The sequence below is a fragment of the Dendrobium catenatum genome, unplaced genomic scaffold (genome assembly GCF_001605985.2).
Source record: "Dendrobium catenatum unplaced genomic scaffold, ASM160598v2 fragScaff_scaffold_1148, whole genome shotgun sequence".
NCBI lineage: Eukaryota > Viridiplantae > Streptophyta > Magnoliopsida > Asparagales > Orchidaceae > Dendrobium > Dendrobium catenatum.
The window spans coordinates 735351-757428 of record NW_021319610.1 but is presented as its reverse complement, the minus strand read 5'-3'; the positions used below and the strand labels follow the sequence as shown (position 1 = coordinate 757428).

Sequence of the window (22078 nt, the reverse complement as noted above, 5' to 3'; positions counted from 1 at the left end):
AGTTCTATGTCCTTTGTAGTTACATTGAGTTTTTTTTTTTTTTCTCAAGTTCAAATTGTTCAAATCTTTATGAGTGTTTAAGTCCTCTACTCTTTATTTGAGTTTGAGTTCAAGCACATCCTTTGTATTGCCTTCAAGTTCAAGCTTCTTGTAGTCTAGCTGAGTTCAAGTCCTTGCTTGAGTTCAAATAGCAAACTCAAGTTCTTGTTCTCATATTGAATCCCAAGTTCTTAGTGTCTTTTGTTCAATTTTGAATTTAATTCATTTGATTGTTCAAATCAAGTCCAAATAAATCCGAGCCTGAGTTCAGTTCGAGTTCATGTTCTTGTTCTAGTTCAAGTCCCAAATAAAGGTCCTCTGTGGTCTTTGAGTTTAAATTCAAGTTTAGATTGAGTTCACTTAGTGTCTTTTTGAGTTCAAATGAGTCCAGGTACAATCTCGTTTTCACCCGAAATTTCGGCAACCTCCCGGCGTCTCCCCCGTTTAGGGGAAAACTACGAGAAAACTGGGTCTTTCCCACCACGCGCAATAAAGGCGTGTATGGTAGGTGTCCTCGGACGAGGAAACCGCGGCCATGATTTCTCTTACCACCACGCGCAATAAAGGCGTGTATAGGGTCTTTGACAGTACCTGTTTAAAAGAGTTTGCTTTCCCCCCGCTCGGGGGTACTTATAAGTGACCCCGCCTCGCCGTAGGTGCCGCACCAGTGTCCCATCCCACCACGCGCAATAAAGGCGTGGATAGGAGGTTTTCTGGTGCGCCACGAACGCCGAAGTAGAGTTTAGGTGATTGCCCGCCTCGTCGTAGGCATCGAACCGGGGTCCCATCCCACCACACGCAATAAAGGCGTGTATAGGCGATTTTCCGATCCGCCGCATACAACGGAAGCGACAATCTGAGTTTAGGAAATCCTTACCTTCGCGGGCTTGACGGTTTCGGCATGTGGATTGAGAGGAGGAAGACGGAAGGAGATTTTCCCCTTCTCTTTTTGAATTAATTATAATTAATATTAATTAATTATAATTAATTAATTAAATTATTTTTAATTAGTTGCTTATAATTAATTATAATTAATTAAGGTTTATTAAAATTAATTAAAACTATTAGTTATAATAATCATAGATTAATTATAGCTAATTAATATTAATTAATTTTAATAAATTATAATAAAATAATTATTAAAAAATTATTATAATTAATTAAAATTTACTTCAATTAAAAAATAATTATAATTAATTAGACTAATTATAATAATTTAATTAAAGTTAATTATAATTAATTATAATAATTATAACTAATTAAAAATAATAATAATCAATTAAAATAATTTCAATTAAACATTTATTTAATATATTTTATTTTATATTTTCTTTTTGAAATCCCTCGGGTAGGCGGATTTATGGGATTTGGCCAAAGTAGTGTGCGAAAGGGATAAAGTTACCTTCACGGCACGAGCTCCTGTTGTCTTCCGATCCAACAGAGAAGGGAATGCGGTCGAGTGAGCAAAGTCAGGCAGAGGAGGCGCCGGCCAGGTGGAGTTCTCCCTCTCTCTCACACACACTCTCTCTCGGCTTGGGGTAGGCACAGGCAGTCGGAGGAGGCAGGAGCTCAGTTGTTGGGTTCGGCCGGCTCTGGAGTTCGGTGGGATGTGGAGGTGGCTCGGGATTTGGTCGGAGGATGTAGGAAGAACTCCCTCTCTCTCTCTCTCTCTCTCTCTCTCTCTCTGGGATCGGGAGTTGTGTCGTCGGCTTCAGTGGAGATGGAGGAGAGGTCGTGGATTTTGGGAGGAGAAGAAGAGCTTGTGTGGAGTCGAGCGTGGAGAGCCGTGGGAAGAAGCGAACGAGAGAAGAGAAGCAGAGAGTGTCGTCAGATCCCCGAATGAGGGGGCTGCCCTCTCGTTTTAAAGGCGCGATCCGGGATGCTATCGAGACCGGTTTTCGCGCAGGAGGTGCGGAGATACGACGTGAATCGGCGCTGCCAGCGTGATTTCAGCAGGATTTTGAGGATCCGATGGTTTACAGGTATGATTTACGGGATTTTCATCTTTGTTTCTTCTGGATTTTATATAAAGGTCAACATGGTTGAGTATTAAGAACAAAAAAGGAAGAATTCAAACTTAAATGATACATAGGATCCCTATAAGTTGATTTGGTATGTGAGAATGCAACAAACCATTGCTTTCAAACATAGAATTCCAATAAAGAAAGCAAAAACCAACTGACATCAAAGGGAAGATTTTGCTAACAATCAAGACTTTAAACTCAAATGAATGCAATTAGTATTGGGGCCCTGAAAAATGTTAGAGGCATAGATATTGATGTTGATAGACAAAAAAAGTTAAAAAATAGAAAGTAACTTGAAAAACAACAGTTTGTACAATGAATCAACTCCTGAAAATGGTTTGAAAGAGCATAAACATTACCAAAAAATTCTGGAGAAAGTAGACAACATGAAGATACCTTTATGGCAAATAGGTCTCCTGTCGTTCTTTTCTTGGCCAAGAAAACCCGGCCAAATGCTCCACGGCTAATTGGCTTTATGATCTCAAAATCATCAATAGATGTGCGGTCCTTATTAATAGGGTGAACAGGACTTCCCCGTAGGCTACGCGCTACATCTTCCTCATCCATTATAGTATTTGTTACATCAAACTTTTCAAGGTCAATTGCATCGCAGAGCTGAAGGTATTTTTCCCTACAAATAAAGAAACAGAACGAAAACAGAAATTTTTTTAAGCTTTCCCAGCCAGACAAAAAGCTCTCAAAATCGCTAGTAAAATCCAAAAGTAGTTCAACATTATAGTAAAATACATATCCATGCAGCACAAGCTCTTGACAGTGTGCAGGTATAGGCTCGCAGTTGTTAATTATTTATATTTCTACATGTGCATGTAAGGACAAATACATGTGCCTTCTCTATATGCATGCATAATGATGAAAAAAAGTAAAAACACAGACATGGAAACACAGATACATACAAAAGAACTGGAGAAGAGAAAGTCAACTCACTGGTGAAGTTTTTCAATGCGTGTTCCAAATGTCTGTACAGTGAGTGCCTCGAGCTTCCGATGATTGATAACCTCTTGCAGATCTTCCATCCATGAGACCAAATATGATAGAGACCTCTCTTCATCAATAGGCGTATTTGCAACACAGCGGGCAATGTCAGCAAGCTCAGCTATCTACATTACAGATTATAAATAAATTTAAAAACTTGATGAGGAACTCATGATGAATAAATAGAGGATAAGGATTCATAAAGCCCAAGCCCAAAATCATCGAAGATAAGGATAATGATGATCAGGACAGAATGCTTATGAAAGGAGGGTCAGATTCTCCCTTAAAGCATGTCAATGACAACAATGTGTTTCATCAACTGGAAAACCTCCAGATTCAAATATTTTTCATGTCATGGAAAATAATGAAAATTTTTTGGACCAGTATAGTGTTAGGATATCAGAAATCAGGGGGAAAAATAAGGCCCAGCTTAACAATATATAAAATAGTACCATACCACAAATGAAACAAAGACCTTCAAAGATTGATCTTTTTTCCTTCAAACAAAATTCATAACCTTGACTTTCCTCGATTTGGATAAATAATGAGTGGATCCACAATGTCAAAATTCACTAATGGTTAAAGGATGAGAGCAAAAGAAAAATAAATCAAAAAGATTTCAAGTAAAATCAGCTGGATGACAGTTTTTGTGTTCAATTACAGAAAAAAGGCACTGGATCTGGCGGGGAGTCGGGACACTTTAAAGTCCACATTGGTCAGAAGAAACATGCACAAACACCACATTTGCATAGTTTTTTCCCAATAGTTCCCGAGTTACACAGTTGAGATCATACAAGTCTTATAAAGATCATAAATGCTTATAATGGCTAGAAAGAAGCAATATAAAGTTTACTACCTGGGGAAGATCCTCACTTTCAGATATTGCACTCCTAAAAGCCAAAAGCATGTCTATAAAGTTGTTTCTTGGTGTAACTAATGGTGATCTTGGAGTCATGCTACCACCAGATGAGGAAGCCATTGCTTGATCAGACTTTGGACCAAAATGTGTTTTACATGATATGGATGGAAGGCTTTTCAAGTCATCCAAGAAATCCGAATTATCAGTCTCCTGGCAGCAGTCAATCAAATCAGCCGATCCTCTACTAAACCAATCACCTAGCTTTGGAGAAAGGCCATCAGATTCTTCAGTATTACTGTAATTCGATACTTTAGCAAAATCCAGGCTTCCAGCTGAATTAGGGATTTCCTTCTGCGAATAAGATTCTATCATTTTATCTAAAGTCTCAGCAATTCTAAGAAGACGCTCATCAACACTTAAACCCTTTTGATCACATCTATCAGCAACTGCGCAGATTTTTGAATGATCCTCTACATATAAAGTTGGAACGTACTCCTCACATATACGACACATTATTGAACCCTCTCCAGAAAGATTTTGTTGATCACTCCAGTAACCCCAGGAAACATCGTGCTTATGTGTGGATGGAGCAGAAGGACGCACATTTGCATCTCCAATACCAACTACCTCAGGTGGATTAACTGTTCCCATGTCAGAATATGCATCTTCTCTCTTAATTTTTGTCTGCACTTTCTTAAAAGAAGAGTTTTCCATAGAACTGGTTTCTTTCTGTTTTTTTACGGAAGAAGGGAGAGGTTTCCAAGAAGTAATGCGTTCCCTTCTTGAAGGTGAATCCTCTTCCTTCAAGTAAACAGGTTCAAATGTTGAAAAATAATCTGAAGGTTTTATCTCCTGACTTCTCAGTTTCAAATTATACTGGTGACAGTAAGACTTCCTCGAAGCAGCAGCCACTTTAGAACCCCTTGCAGCATTGGCGCTTTTACTGTCTTTACCAGATGAAATATTTTTATCAAGTGAGCGCAATTGTCGAATGTCCAAAACAACCTCATCCTCAGCAAAAACACTCTCCTTGTGGACCTGAAGCAACCTAGTGCATCTTGTCAGAATAAAAAGCATCTGAGTGTGGAGCTTCTTCAGTACCCCCATGGAGAGAGCTTGACGTCGATCATCCAAATCCTGGACTATGCCTTCGCATTGGATCCAAAACTCCCCAGGAGTCATAACACAACAGCTCCTGGCAAGCACCAGTAAATCTTCTAATGGTTCCTTCCAATCTGGATGAGTCTCTGCACTCTTCTCCAGCAAGCCAACCAAATCACCCCCAAAAATAGCTAGTTCTGAGTTTACCTCTTCCTTAGCCTTCTCAAACTTCATCTGAATATCTTTTAACACCTCCTAATACAAGAAGAACAAAAACTAAAAATTACAAACAGCGAAACAAAAAGTAAACTCTCCTGCGCATATGTCAGATGCTTAGAAACAAATACAAACATAAAAATAACAGTTCATATCGACAAAAAAAAGGTATTATGGAGGATTACCGTCAGGTTATAGATGTTTCGGGACTTCCAAAATGGAAAAGGCCTTACACCCTTAGAGTTCAACTCATGCGAAAAGCTTTTAATATCTGCAGGAAGTCTCTTCCTAGGTGCATTTGTTGCCTTCATTATGGATTTAAAACGAGGAGATTCAGACTCTTCTGGTGGTTCAAAGGAATCATATCGAAACTGCTGCAAAAACAGATCATCATTTATTAGCTGTCAAGCTAATTAATTGCAAATCAAGAGAAATTTACAAAACAGAAATTCACATTCAGCACACCTATTGATGCAGGTAAAATTGTTTTTTACCTCTGCTTCAGAAGCACGACTAGCAACGTTCTTAAAACCTTTATGAGACTGGTAATTTTTTCCTGGGCAGAATTTGGCAAAATCAATATACAGAACCCCAAATGTCTAATTACAGCATACATTAGTAGCATCCGGCACATCTACAAGTTGACAAAAGGAAGTGGAACCGAATAAAACTGTGTAAAAGCAAATCTAAGATATTTTCCATAAGTGAAGAAATTGATGGAAAGAAAATATGCATTTTCTTAGCAGTGCAATACTTGTGAGAAAGGTGCAACTACCATGATGAAAGGCAGACAACGGATTTGTAAAAAATAGTAGAAAATAGGAAGAAAATGTGATAAAAGATACCAGTGAATCCTCAAGCTATTCGTGTTGAATCCAAAGGTTGGCATTAAGTTGATTTGGGCGAAACAAATGAGAATCTAAATAAATAAATGAGTCCAGGATGATTCAAACTCGACTCAAAATCAAAATATATTGAGTCAAGTCATCTTAACTTAAAAAGAGCTGATACCAATTCAACTCAAAATGAGTTCAAGTTGACCGTAATTAATCTTATTTGAAAGTAAAATAAATTTAAAAAATATGTATAATCCTAATAGAAGTTTAAGCATATACCCTATGTGAGCAAAATTAAAATTTAACCACCAAGTTACATGTTGAAATCACAAACAAGCATAAAAATATAATACAATATATATTTTTTAAGTAACCTCAAATCACATTTCAAGCAAGCCTCTAACTCAAAATTGAGTATAAAAAGGCCTAAGTTGAGAGGTCTATTAATAGGTTGATTCAAAATTTAGCAAGTCTATTTTGTATCGATACATACCTCGAGCAAATTTTGAAGCAGTTTAGAGTTTTGAGAATATTGAAAACCCTGTGTTGAATACTCAAGATATTGGGTGTTGAATCGTCAAGACAAGAACATTAGCAAGCTAAGCAAGGCTTGCATAGTTCAAGCCTATATTAAGAAGTCCACACATATATTCCAATTTATCAAAAAATTAAAGTCTAATTGAGGATAAGTAATGATTACACTTATTATATTCAAGCAAAATTTAAAAAATGATAATAAAATCATAAAATCTATCAAAATTAGTAATGAGCCAATAAACTTGCCCAATTTAGCCTTTTTTGGGTCCAAATTTGACTCTTGGGTTTTACAATTGAAAAACTCAATCAATATAAACCAATTAGTTAATAATACTGCAAGCTAAGTATAAGCATTATTATCCTCTTTCTTTTTTAAAACTCTCCATAGCACTTCTCTTAGAACTTTTATCATAAGCTTTCTCTAAATCAATAAATTACAAATGTAGATCCTTCTTATTTTCCGTATACTTCTCCATCTCAATAAATGTATAGCTTCCATAGTAGAGCTACCCGGCATGAATCAAAATTCATTTAGAGAAACATTAGTATCATGTCGTAACCTATGCACAATAACTTTCTCCCAAAGTTTTAATTCTTGTATAATTCATACACTCTTGTGCATCACCTTTATTCTTAGAACTAGGAATCAACACACTCCTCAACTCATCTGGCATCTTTTCAGTCTTCAAAATAATATTGAAAATTTTCGTAAGCCAAGAAATTCCTTCATCTCCTAAGTATTTTCACACCTCTATTGGAATATCATCATGTCCAACAGCTTTTCCACACTTCATTTTCTTTAAAGTCTCTCTAACTTCGGTGTTAGTAATACACCGATAAAAATAATAATCTTTATTTTCATTTACGGTGCTAAGGTCACTAAAGGCAATGAAGGCTCTGATACCATGTTAAATTCAGAGAATTGGAGTGGGAAAAGACTTAATCTTATTATACAAAACTATCTCTATTTATAAATCTATACAAGATATCTTAATAAGGAAATAAATAATTATATAATAATGCATAATTGTCCTAATATAATCCTTCCTAAATTAGCCACCCGAATATCTTGTATTATATGCAACAACAACTAGCCTGGTCAGAGTTCTATAGTTATGAAATAGAAAAAATAAATTGGACAACATAAATGTGATAAATTCATTGACGACAAGGGCAAATGGAGCTGATTTTTCGATTCTTGACATCTCATGTTTAATATCGATTGCATTATATGTTGATGGTGTCTCACTTTTCATATCATATTGAATGCAACACCTCTGTTTGGCAATCCAATAATAAGAGTCACATCATCTACAATGAATGATAGCTCATGACCCTTGAGGATGAAGCATTGCCTTGGCATATCCCATAATGAAGACAACATGAATATTAGGGGAACATGCTGCTGGTAGACAGGGATCTCCAGAAATTGATGTAGATGTAATTCCTTTAATATGTCCACAAAATCCTAGCCATTAACCAAAGAGTTGCAAATATCTCTAAATGTTAATATTATACAACGAAAAGTGATCTTTAGAACATAAATCTGCAACATGTACAGGGATTAACAATATTTCCATCATAATATCCATAATAAACAGTTGTGCAATACACAACAATACACAACTCAATTAACAGCAATACACAACAATACACATTAATACACAGCAATATATAGCAATGCACAATAATAAGCAGCAATACACAACAATACACAGTAATACACAGCAATACATAGTTTGTATTAAAGAAAAAAATCATTTTTAACATAAATTTTTCATAAACCCTAACAAGTATTTTATATAAACCATTTACATAACCAATAGTTTCAGCATTTCAACATATCCAATGAAGATAAATCTAACCATAACTTTAGCGTCCGCATGTAATAATTTATCCTAGAAGAAGATAGTGATCCTTGTTCGAAGATGAAGAGCACCTGAACTGAGAAGCTGAAAGGAATCGACGATGAAAAGCAAGACCGAATGCCAGGACTTTTTGAATGCCGTGATTTTAAAATTTTCATGGACCGGGTTTAAATATGTTCATCATTGGACTAGTGGACCGTGTCGGGTCGTCGGGCTGCACGTGTCAACATTTTATTGGAGTTCGGACGTAGAGCTACGTCCGGACTGCGCATAGAATAATTTCTCCTTGAATAGAACTACAACATTATTTGATCATCCTTCATTAATTAGAAAACATTCTCGCATATTACAAAAATAGCAGAATACTGAGTTATTTCAATGGTGGATGCCGAGTGAAAGTCATACTTTCGTGCACAAATTTGCAATCATTCTCATGGATTACCAATAATAGCAACAATTTAAATTGTATAGACGGTGGCAACTGGCAACCAGCATTGAAAGTAGGAAAACCCCCATAACTGCACTTAATTCATAAAGATAATCAGCATAGGAAGGGAAAAAAAGCATGCCTATAGAAGCACCCAATGTTGCTCCATTCGGCAGAGTACGATCAGGCTGACTCCTCTCTTGATCAGCCCACGAGCTGACATGCGCCTCTCGAACCTCCTTCAGCCCCCGAGCATCATACTTCTTCATGCTGACCTTCCCAGCTCCTAAAAGAGCCGAAGAGGACGACATAGCCGTGGCCGACGAAGAGGAAGTTGAGCAGCTCCCCTCCCTTCTAAGGTTGCTGCTGCCAATTCCGGTGACCCTGTTCTCCCGGTAAACCTCCTGCGGCAGCGGCCCTGATCTCGTCTTGATGCGGTTCAACCCGAGGGAGGAGGCCAGGATAGGTGAAAGCGACGAGCCCGTCACTTTCCCTGTCCCCTTCCAAATTTTCCTCGGAGAGAAAGAAGCGCCACTGGTTGACGAGGGCTTGACCGCCGCCTTCCCCTTCTGATCACTCTCATTCCCCCCCTCCTCCTTCTCTTTCTCCTTCTTCTTCTGCTGCTGAACCTTTGCCAGATCCTTAGCGGTGGTGCGGCGGCCGCTGCTAAAGGAGGTTAAAGGAGGCTCTTCCCGAAAAGATCGGACCTTCTTCTTCTCGAATCTGGAAGCCGAACCGAAAGTGTTAGGTCGGGGGCTGCTCGAGCCCCCATCAGGGCTGGAAGAGTCGGAGGACTTCTTTGACGAGAAGAACTTCCCTTTGAACCCCATCACGGCCTCTCTCGCACACTCCCTCTCACTCCTGCTCACACTTGATCTCGTTCTCCGGACTCTCCCGTCTCCACGCTTCCGCAGCAGCAAGTCGCCATACCGGAGGCAACTGAATGCTCCTCGGTGGGAAAAATGATCAAGACGATATAAAATGCATTGGGTGGCTATCCGGATTGGGATGCCGCGCACGTAATAATCTCTCCACCAGATCCTGGCGGCAATGGTGGTAAATTTTTACAGAGTATAGTAGCGGAAGACAATATCAAGACTAGGGTGTCAATATTAGACACGATCTGAAAATTCGATCCGAAAATTTCGGGTTCATGTTAATCTGAACCCGAATCCGACCGGGTTCGGGTTAAGGTTTTCAACCCGTTTGCAAACTCAGGTCGGGTTCGGGTTGACCCGAAAACCCGGAAATAACCCGGAATGACCCGCTGCCCGCACTGACCGGGGTTGACCGAAGCTGCCGCACGGAGTCCGAGCCTGACTGCGCGTCGCTTCGCGAGTCGCATCGCGCGTCGCTTCGCGAGGCGCATCGCGCGTCGCTTATGCCCGCCGCGCAACTGCTCGCTTGGAACTGGCCGCTGCGCCACTGATGCTGGCCCGCTGCGCCGCTGCCGCTGCCCGCCGCACCTCATCACGCTGCGAACCGCCGAACGGCCGAACCCACTGCGTCCCGCTGGCGCTGCGAAATGCGAAGTTGCGAACCCGCGCCGCTGCCCGCATTGGATAACGGGTCCTATCGGGTTGACCCGAACTCGAAGCGGGTCGGGTTCGGGTCCAAAAAATCAACCCGTTTGCAAAAACGGGTCGGGTTCGGGTTGACCAGATTGGTGCCGGTTTAGCTTCGGGTTCGACCCGAACCCAACCCGTGACTCAAAATTGACACCCCTAATCAAAACAAAATTTCAATTCATTCCATATTACATACTTTTCTTAAGGACTGCAAAATTAAGTATGGCTCATTTAATTAACTATTAAGCCTAGAGATTAAATAAAAATTATTAATCTATCTATTATATTTAGGAGGATTTCAATATACCTAGCATCCAAATTCTTCAAATTACATATCTAACATATAAATCATTAATTACTCACATAACCCTTAAAACTTTAAATATCATTAAAAATATCGTAGCCTCCAAATATCATCTACGTAGTCGAGATCTCATCTTGCACGTATTTGCACGACGCCAATCCCATTTGCTTAATCACATACAATCAACCTTGATGAGGTATGGGGCAGTTGTGAGAGACGAAATTAGATGGCATTTGGGTGAATCTACGTAGATCTAGCTTAAGCTCAAATGTCTAAGAATTTGAGGCCTCTGAAATTAGATTAGTGCGAGTTGGAATGGAATTAGGAAGGTTTAGTTAGTACAAGATGAAGACAAGTTTGGACTATGAGAGATTGCCGAAACTGTTAAAAAATGATGAGATGGGAAGAAGAGCTAGGCAAACAATTGATTGTTGCATAGGGTTGCGAGATGGTAGGAAATCAAGCACCATGGCATAGGGTTGGTGGAGAAATTGGGTGATGGACATACAAAAAAAATGCTTGGTGGAGGAGAGGACAATAAGCGCACCAATGTTATAAACTCGAAAAAAGATAATGATAAATGATAGTTTTAAACTTGTCAAAAACTCTAAAAATGGATGATTGAGGTGGGAGACTTACATTAGTGGGGAACTTAGATTTCATTTGGGATGAATTGTTTACTATTTAAAGCGGCTTTTTAGTTTTAATTTTTAAACTAAAAAATTGTTTAAAAAATAATAAGAAAGTCGTCATAAGCGAAACCTTAGTTCATTTCATTGATATCATATATCACATGATAGAAAGGGTATATAAAACTAACAGAACTTATGGTCTCATTTAACTACTATATTAAGCACTCAAGTTTACACAGACTGTTAAGCTAACAATTTATTTATTTTTTATTCTCTTTGGCGGTGTGTACAAAGGGTAGGGATGTAGTCAACGCGAGCTGATGACTCGCACTTACTAGGAATTCCTCATTGAAGACCAACAATTGCAATTATCTATACTCATCACGATGAAATTTTCTAAAGATTACTCGGGCCTGTCGGACAAGGCTATATACTCGTTGAATACATCAGTGTAGCGAGCGTGCGGCCCAAAATATCTAAGGGCATCACAGACCTGTTATTGCCTCAAACTTCCGTGGCCTAAAAGGCTATAGTCCCTCTAAGAAGCTGGCCGCGCAAGTTGAACTTCATATAGCTAGTTAGCAGGCTGACGTCTTGTTCGTTAACGGAATTAACCAGACAAATCGCTCCACTAATTTATTTATTAATACAAATAGAATGATGCAATTAAGAGATCTTCTATAATTATTCTCCTTAAATAATGGAATTGGTGGTTCAAGCCTAAAAATGTACTTTGTGCAACTGTTTGGAGTAGGATAGGAAGTCAATTGTTTTAAGCAGTGGCCTAATTTCATTTTTTTCAAAAAATTTCTTACTTTTTTTCATTGTGGCTTGGGGCCATAGTTCTAGAAATTGCTTTGTTATATTCATTTTTTTCAAAGATAAAATATTAAATAAAGGATAACAAAAACTTATAATTTATTATATCTATTTTTTATATTCTAGAAGACTTAAATTATTATTTTATTATCATACAATCTAATATTTTTTTTGTTAACATAACCGACTAAAGCTAACTTCAATTCAATTTCATATTTGATTCTTTATAGTAGTGCAGAAAATAATCTTTCAACTCTTGTTGCAACAAATAGCACTAACGTCAATTTTAATTACTCAACTCTCAAAGTTGCATATCAATGACGGTATAAAATATCACAACTTGAAAATGATTGAAATTTATCACTCTTCATAAATAAATAAAAAATTAAATAGATGTGAACATAAATTGGCTAAGATGGTCTAAATAGATATGTATTCTACTAAATATTACATGTTAATAATGTACATGAAATATTTTAGATGTTAGTGATCCAAAAGCATCATGGATCCCATTTCTTTACCCATTAATAAGTCCAGAGAAGCTCACAAGTAAAACTCATCCAATTTACAACAATAGTACAAATAAGTTACATATCTTTACTTACAATAGACAGAATCAGATAGATCTATTCAGGCATGAAAAGAATAAAACAAGTGCAAGTCTATATATTGCATGACTGAATCTACACAAGCAGGAGAGCAATTTTCAGAGCTCCATCTTGATTTCTGAACTAAGATTCCCTAAGTACTCCACAACTTTCTTAGGAAAATTAGCGAGCACCATGCGACCACCAGTATATCCATTCATTAGCAACTTTCCAATCTTAGCCCTCCATTCCGAAAGAATCACATTTCTCCTGTCGTGGACGACTCTGTCGCGGTAGTTGAGCAATGTTCCAAACCCAGTATTCCGTGCCCAACCATAGGCTTCCAGAACAAGAGCCTCTCCTTCTGACAGATCTTCCCCAACCTTTAAAAAACATAGAAGAGCTAAAATTAAATAAGAATATAGCTCACCTTAGCCTGTCGGTTGAGAGCTTAGGCTTCCAATTAAGAGGACTTGGGTTCGAGTCTTTGGCTTAGTTTGGGACGACTTTCTTTTGCTTCTTAAAGTAGTTTTCTAGTATAAAAATTTTAGTTTTTGTACTAAAAAGCTGCTTTATGAAGCAGTAAGAAAGCTGTCTCAAACGAAGCCTTTGTGTATACATTGTGTATGGGTTTGCCTTAAATGGCCTAAATGTCCCAAAAAAAAAAAAATTTTAAATAAGAAACATGATATGTAGGGTATATACATTATGCTTAACCTTCAATGGGCATGGTGACGACAATTGATTCTATTTATTCAACTACAACAACAATATTAAACCTTCGTTCTGCTACATGGGGTCGGCTACATGAATCATTTTTGTACAATTCTATTTAATCAACAAAGAAGGGGAAAAAAATAGGGAAGAAGAGCTATAATAATCTAACCAATGATGCAGAAACAGCACTTCTTACAGCATAGTCAGATTGCATCATCACTGTACCTCATCAATATATTTTGACAGAAAAGACGACACTGGTTTTAATGCAATTAAGGAATGTATTCAATTTGATGAACATGTGGCTTCCAAGTGTTCATTTGGTCAGTGTGGTTCAAAGGACGGCATGGAAAAGCCACGACTGAGCAGCTCTATGAGAATTCAGCAGCAATAAGTTATAATATAGTCTGATGACTTGAATATAAGAATGATTTCTCCTTTATTTTCTAAAACTCTCCTGAGCATTTTTCTTGGGACTTTGTCATATGTTTTTTCTCTAAATTAATAAATATCATATGTAGATCCTCTTTATTCATTCTATACTTCTCCATCGAACCTCTTAATAAATGTATAGCTTACAGAGTAGACCTACCTGGCATGAATCCAAATTGATTTTGAGAAACATTAGTATCATGTTATAACCTATGATCAATAACTCACACCCATATTTTTTTAAAGTATGACACATTAACTTAACCCTTTTATAATTAGCGCTCTTATGCATCACCTTTATTCTTAAAAATTGGAATCAACACACTCCTCCACTCATCTAGCATCTTTTTAGTCTTCAAAATAATATCGAAAAGTTTTATAAGCCAAGAAATTACTTGAAATCCTAAGTGTTTTTACACCTCTATTGGAATATTATCAAGTCTAACCGCTTTTCCACACTTCCTACTTTTTAAAGCCTCTCTAACTTTGGTTTTACTAATATGAAAATAAAAACAAAAATATATATTTTCATTTAGGTTGTTAAGGTCACTAAAGTCAATAGTATTCTTACAATCTTTATTGAAAAGCTTATCGAAATATCTCATCAACCTTCGTAGAATATCATCTTCTAATAAAAATACTTTTTCATCTTCATCCTTAATGCACTTCACTTGAATTAAATCTTCACTTATCATATCTATTTGTTTGGCTAGCTTATACATATGTAGGCTCCGAAAATTTGCGCCATGGCCTCTCCGCAAACCCCTCCCTTCCTTTCTTTTTTCTTCGGGTCGCCGAGAAGAGTTTTTAATAGTAGGTTCCGGGGTAAATTTTCATAAGTCAAATTGAGTTTGAAATAAAACACTACCCAAATATTTTGCCCTCATTTTGCTATGACTTAGTTCTGATCCTATAGGCGCAAGCCCCTATAAGTGATTACATCTCCCAATAACGAGAGAGAACTTTTGATTAAGGCTAGTCGTCAAGCAGATACGTAGAGATACGTGGTATCTGACGTATAGTAGCAACATTGGTTTGGTATGTGAGAATTTAATATTTAAAATTGAAATTTCACCATCTTGCACTTAGAGCAAATGGTGGGGGGCCCGATCAAAATCCCATGGTTCTGTCGTCCCGGGCCATTGTGATCCCTGGGCTACTTAGTCATAGGAGGAAATCGACCCAACCTGACAGAAAGATCCTTGTTGGCAGCCATGAGTTGCTTCGTCCAAGGGTCCTTGTAGAACTAAGGTAAATATTTATCTCAGGGGATAAATTTGAATCCACCTTAGCTAACATAAGACTTTGTGCCCTATCGATGATATCTAATTGATTCATATCTCAAGAATGTGGCACCGTTTGGGAACATACGGGCTCTAACCATAACCGTAATATAATGGTGCAATTCGACAGCAAAACCATCTAATTCAGAGGGTCCCGGTCATAACCGTTTACATGTGGTGCCATTTAGCGGCAAAATCTACAGTGTGGTGCCATTTGGCGGCAAAACTACATGTTAGAGGACACGTGACATGTCCTTACTGGCAAGGGATAGATTGAGAATGAATCCTAGTGATATTCTTGACTAGGCATCAACTCTTTGTAAGATGAAATAGTTTTTGGATTTGTCCACCTCGAAAAATTGTTGTGAAGGGTAGATGAGTATTTGTGCTATAAGTGTTTGATGATTATTGTAATTTTAAATATCTTATGTTCTAATATTTTTGGAATTTTGAATTTTTTTTTGGCATTTTAAATGTTTGTGGTCTTCTTCGATTGAAATTTTCGATCAATACGGCCATAATTGGAGTTTTCATGGGTTGTTATATTTTTTTTTTATTGAACCTTATCAACTCGATCTGCCTACTTGCCGGCAGAAAATTGGGTTCAAATCTCAATTCCTTTCCTAACCAGTAGAACATCCTCAGATGTCATGTGTACCTACAATACACTCGTCGGGGCTCATGCGGGTGTATGCTTTTTCACATATCATGTTGGACATATTTATACGACAATTATATGTATGCATTGAATGTGCATGACATAGTTGTCAATGGCGCAAAATAGCGCGCGCCATGGAGTACGGCGCGACGCGTGAGCCATGGCGCATGGCGCACGGCGCACGGCGCACGACACAAAATAGCGCGCCAAATTATTTTTAAATTTCATTATACTTATGAATATTTTTCACAAGAATTTCCAACTTAACAGGTATGATTCTTATTGATTGCTAGTTGAAGTGTTTCACTAACAACCATTATTTAGAGGCATACACCTCTTAAAATTAAAAAAAAACACTCAATACCGCTAGGTACATGCTCGGTGCCGCTAGGTACATGCACGATACCTCTATGTATATGCTCGTTACCGTTAGGTACATGCTCGGTACTGCTAAGTACATGCTCGGTACCGCTAGGTACATGCTCGGTACAACTAGGTACATGCTCGGTACCGCTATTTAAATGATCGGTACCGCTAGGTATATTTCCATACAAACGACTTACAAACTTTAAAAATAAGCAGGTCAAACCCCGCCAGGGGGGCAGCGCCCCCTTGGACCCCCGGCAGCTCGGCATATTATTGTATTCATCATCTTTAGTAATAGTTAATAGTGTTAGTCTACTTCTTCATGAGTGCATGCTTTGTATAAGTTTTCTTCATGAGTGCATGCTTTGATTAGAAGACATTGGACACTATAGGAGAGGAGGAAAGAGTGAGGACTTTAAATGTGATTTTTTGTCTCTAGGATAGCTTGTCTTTTATTTTTAATGATATTTCATATTCATGCTTATTATTTTATAATTCTTATATAGTTTGCGCCATGTTCAAAATGGTGTGTGCCGCACCGTGAGCTATGCGTCATGGCTCCAAAGGGACCGTTGCGCCATGGTGCGCCATTCGCCGTTAACAGGTATGGTGCATGATATACATGTTGTACATGCATGTGTACATATGCATCAGCATGAATACTTGCATGTTCGTGTAAAGGTTATGTGTATTATAATGCATGTACACGTCATATTTTTGCATGTAAGTATAATATTGAAAAACGTACTTAAGTGAAGCCCTCTGCTTATTATAAATGCAAGCGGGGGTATTTTTTAATGTGATTACAATGTCAAATGACATTCTGGAATGAAACCCCCTACATCCTACCAATACATGCAAAAAATTATTTTAAATTATAATTATAATGTCAATTGATATGCTTGAATGAAACCCTATACATCCTATGAATGCATGCTAGAGGTCATTTTTGTATGCAATAGCAATGTCGAGGTAACATGCTAGAATGAAATCCTCGGCATCTTGCAAATATACACAGAGAGGTCATTTTGAGATATGATTACAATGTCAAATGACATGCCTTGAAAGGATTATTATGCAAATGCATGTATGTATGAGGGCACTTCAAAATATTTGCATGCAGTGTAAAGGGGTGTTTTGTGATTATCAACTATACAAATAACCACTGTTGATAAATGAGTCAAATTTCATTTGGGAATCTCCAAAAGACTTTTGTAAGCTTGCATGAGTATTGCGGATTCGGTGGTGTAGCGCTGTGCTAAACTTCATTTTTCATGTACTGACGATGCAGTTTAGCTCATTTCGTCTACTGCATATTGTCATTTTCTTTGGTATTCAGCCTGTGAAAGTGTTCTTTTGTCTACAAAAGCATTGCATGTGCATCGGTGTCTTCTATTTATCACATGTAAGCAAGTTGATTTGCCCAATATAATGATATAGCCCCGTGAATTTATCACTTCAGTCCACCAGTGGTTTGCAATTTCTATTACAAATTCCCTGGTTCTACTTATAGGTGAATCGTAGCATTATCATCTGACAGAGCCATGAGATACTTCGTTGTTTTGATGTAGGCTCCGCCCTTATCTGTAGCAACAATGACATAAGCTACATTATGCTTCCATTGATAAGTTACAAGCACACCACTTAGTCCAGCAAGCTTCCTTATGATTTCCTTTTCATCCTTAGAGATCAGATTCATAAGTCAACCGACCCTTGCTTAGACTGGATAAGGACATCCAAACAACATGATGTCGTTTTGTAATAGATGAGGCATCATCATCTGATGAGACCAAAGGCTCGGCTGGTGCATCGTTAGATTGCTTTGTATTCAACTCATCATAAGGTAGTCTCCTCAAAGAATTGATATGACAAAGTGCAAAGTCATCTTTGATGTCTCAGCGGCATCCTAGTATCTGATATGCATATGATACATGAAAGCTTCCTTTATGGCTCCAGAATAATATACTTGAGGGGCATGTTTTATGCATTTGTGATGCACATATAGGACATCGGGTGACAAGGCTTGATCTCCAAATATTTGCTCCCCATTTAAATGATGCAAAATATCTTCAGAAGCCTCAGTATTTTTGAAGCGATGATAGAATGAGACATTTTTTTCAACTGCTCATTCTTTTATTCTACAAAATCATTCAAAGAATCATTCAACTTCACATACTTAGCGTCATAGTTAGGGCCTCCTACTGATAGCAGATCAACGGGTTTCTTGCAATAGCTTGCAGATATTTGCAGTTTTCAGAAGTTTTCGATATTTTTGCAGAGATGATAAGATGGAACACTTCTTCAACTAATCATTCTTTGACTCTGCAGAATCATTTAACTTTGCATGCCTCATGACACATTTGGACTCTTCTTTGATAGCGTATCAACAGGTTTTCTCCGTACATCGAGTTGCCTTTTTACCCAACTATCATTGTCAGGGTCCATGTTCATAGGGCCTACCATACTTGCAACATGTCTAATATGCTCCAAGACCATTAAAGTTCCCAAATGATTTAGTACTTTTCAGCTCCTCCTTTAATACCCAAGCTCTCAAATCATAAATCAACAACAATTTCAAGCCTTGATCATAAGTACCAATGGAACATATCATATTGACATAAAAATAAGAGGTTGCAACATTAAATGGAATGGCATTCTCATAGAAGAACCATTGAATATCCATGTAAACATGTCTATGCGCCTCTCTAGCATTCTCAAGAGACATTTTTAAGCTACAAACTAGCCATACTTCTTGTCATACTCCAAATTTATCATATATTAATCCATAGGTCTCTTGAACTTTTACTTGATATTGGTGGCAAAGATCATGAGAGTTTTCCCTCCATGCTCACTCCTATAATAAGATCCAAATCAATTTTATAACCAAATTATCGTTGTGCCAAATGATTTGAGATCATTGCCTTATTCATATATGCTCAAATCTCTTTTTTTATTTCTCCGGCACATTGCCACATGGTACAACATTTTTGTGCAAGCCAGAAAAGCAATCCTTCATGCTTGTAACATTCCCTTAACAACCTTCTAGCAATAAATGCACTTTAGATAAACACATATTTTCATATTTCCACCTATGTAAATTTGCACACACTGTCTCCTCCTCGGATCCTTTCTATGCCCCATTGCACTTTTGTCTTTGCCAGTCACAATTTTAGAAAAATTCTAAAAACAGTGAATGCCTCAAGAAGAAAAAATACCAAATTGCGTTAAGGGGATCTTCAAATTGCGCAATTAAGAATCATGATACAAAGTGAGGAAAAGAAAACATTTGGGCCTAGCATTGTAAAAGATATTAAACCAAACCAGGATTTCTCACCGAGCAGAAGCAAGGTGTGCAACACAGCACAACAAGCACACTTTCATGTACTTCATAGGAAAGCAATGCCAGAGCTAAAGGATCAATTCGCTTTACTTCTTAATCATGCTTTTCATAACACCTTTTTATAAGCACGGTAAATCATGGATCTATGGAAGAGATGCATGGACAATATTTTAACTTTCTCACATATTTTCTCTTGATATATGCTAGATTTGGGGAGACAACTCGCAATGACAGAGAGGTCCTTATAAAATTAAATGTTTGATGTTTAGCAAAAAAATTAAAATAAAAAAGAGTATTAGGAATTGGAAGATCTTACAATTAATGGTTTGTTCTCAAGAAGAATTGTCCTGCTAAAGTTAGTGAGCTTCATTGCCATTACCAACCGCCTGATCTGCCAGTCGATAGGCAAAGAGTCGACAAGCTCAAAAAAGTAGGTAGCATAACCATATTCTGGACGCTCCAAAACAATTCTGCAACAATACAAATCACAGGATGACTTTCACATATAATATGGCTAAAGAAGTGCACAAAATTATAGGTGACATTGATCCAATAACAAGCTCAACCTGTTGTGTGTTTGAAAAACAAAAATAAAAGACTGCAGAGGCCTACACCATCCCCAATCAATAGGAATTTGACGAAAGCGCAGATAGCGAGCCTGAAGGTAAACAAATAATAGCAATGATAATGAGAATGACTGCTCTAGAAAAAAAAAACAAAAAATAAATAAAATTCTCTAAGGAGATTATTCATCTTTGTACTTGTAAATTACACAAAAGTCCTTGAGATCTTTATGTTGTTATTAGCTGCAGATTCTGATTTTACTATAGGGATGAAAGATGTAAATAGGATATTGTTTCATCATAAGCTCAAAACATAAATCATAAAAGAAACCATTTTTTACATCTATAAGTCAACCCTGATCCAAAGGTCACCAAATTAATCAAATTCGTTTGTTGAAAAAGTGGTGAATTATTTGTACTTTATTAATCATATGATTAGTGCTTCTAATTATCAAATTAAATTAAAATATGATTAAAGAATCAATTATTAAAAATATGGATGAACTACTAAAAGTATACATAGATATATAGATGAGGATAGTTACTGATGGAATTAAATGGCCATACAAGTTTTTAAGGGATGGACTATATGATGATTCATATCTGCGTAGAAAATAGGGTAGAGGCGTGATAGAAGCCTTATTTTATAATGACTCGTGATTTTATGAACACATACTTCAATTAACTATGGTGGTCAATTACATAAAAATGGACCTATCAAATGATAAATGATTTCATTTACCTGTAAAGAGAAATATTTTCTAACAGGATGGTAACGCTATTCTAGGCACAAGTTTAATCAAAAAACAAAAAAAAAAAATCTTCATAGATGGAAAATATAGATAAATGAATCAAAAGTAATAAAAATCCTAGTGAATGGCAGAATTTAAATGCTAAGAAGCTATCAACATATCAAGATAGGAGATTGGATAGTTAAAATAGAATCTTATAGTTGAACCAACCTTGATGTGAGATAAGATACTTATTCAATCTACTTGCTCAATCCTTTGCCTCTGCTTGATTTATGACTTGATCTTACACCATGCTTCACTTATACCAATGTTTAAAATTGTGTATTCGGGTATTGAGGCGTTTTTCATTCGTGAGGCGAGGCGTAAGCCTCAAGGCGTTTTGAGGCGTAAGCCTCAAAATCAAAAGATTGCGTAAACATAAAATGATAAATTTTTTAAATACTAATGAATGAATAATATAAAACATAAAAAAGCATAAGATATGAAGTGAAATCAAAATATCTCAATAATAAGACAACATGAAATATAGTTCAACTCAAAATTCTATCTTTCCCAAATCCCAGTATTCTTTTCATTAACATATAATTCCAATTTCTAAAAATAAATAGCAATGACATATCACATAAGAACTCATAAATCATCAACACTGTCATCACTAAGGGGTTGTTCATTTGAATCATCATTATGATGAACTGCTCTCTCCCCTTCCTCCTTTCCTATAGAGTCCAATGTCGGGCATTTACTTCAAGATTTACGTAAGTTTTAATATATATAGCGTGAGGCGTAAGCCTCATGCCAGTGAGGCGAGGCGGGCCTTAAGGCGGGCCTCAACCAAGTTGAGGCGCAAGCCTCATAACAAAAACTCGAGGCGTAAGCATTGAGGCGTTTTTTACTGGAATTGCGCAAAGGCGGGCCTCAAGGCGAGCCTCATATTGCGCAATTTTAAACAATGACTTATACCACCAGGAAAGGTCGCATACTAATGCTGAAAAAGTTGGACTAATTAAAGGACTTGATCTTCATATCAACTTATGTGCATGTGCAAATCGACGTAATCCTACAATCCCTCCCAAAGCTCATCTCCTAGAGCAGGGTCCAAACAACGACCTCAATAGGGCAAGATTAATTCCGAAATGATACAATCTAAAAAAATATTC

At 37.3% G+C, this 22078-nt stretch overlaps 2 protein-coding genes across 12 annotated transcripts in view; both read right to left on the bottom strand.

Annotated features, from left to right (window-relative positions):
* The window catches only part of LOC110102002 (probable serine/threonine protein kinase IREH1), an 89950-nt gene extending 79983 nt beyond the window's left edge, over positions 1–9967 (bottom strand). For 3 of the 7 annotated variants that reach the window (XM_020830131.2, XM_028698814.1, XM_020830129.2), the window contains exons 1-6: positions 9043–9967; positions 5727–5788; positions 5418–5606; positions 3913–5271; positions 3009–3181; positions 2460–2694 (exon numbers count right to left, since the gene is read on the bottom strand). In XM_020830131.2, coding sequence (XP_020685790.1) covers positions 2460–2694; positions 3009–3181; positions 3913–5271; positions 5418–5606; positions 5727–5788; positions 9043–9730 — 2706 coding nt within the window. In that variant the 5' untranslated portion in view covers positions 9731–9967. Of the gene's footprint in view, positions 1–2459; positions 2695–3008; positions 3182–3912; positions 5272–5417; positions 5607–5697; positions 5789–9042 lie in introns of those variants that run through there. The other 4 variants (XM_020830125.2, XM_020830126.2, XM_028698815.1 and 1 more) reach the window with 4 other exon arrangements.
* A 2672-nt stretch (positions 9968–12639) lies between these two features.
* The window catches only part of LOC110102005, a 38525-nt gene continuing 29086 nt past the window's right edge, over positions 12640–22078 (bottom strand). For 4 of the 5 annotated variants that reach the window (XM_020830134.2, XM_020830137.2, XM_020830135.2 and 1 more), the window contains 3 exons: positions 20173–20264; positions 19923–20076; positions 12640–13193 (listed from right to left, as the gene is read on the bottom strand). In XM_020830134.2, the coding sequence (XP_020685793.1) occupies positions 12930–13193; positions 19923–20076; positions 20173–20264 (510 nt within the window). In that variant the 3' untranslated portion in view covers positions 12640–12929. Of the gene's footprint in view, positions 13194–19922; positions 20077–20172; positions 20265–22078 lie in introns of those variants that run through there. The other variant, XR_002303764.2, reaches the window with a different exon arrangement.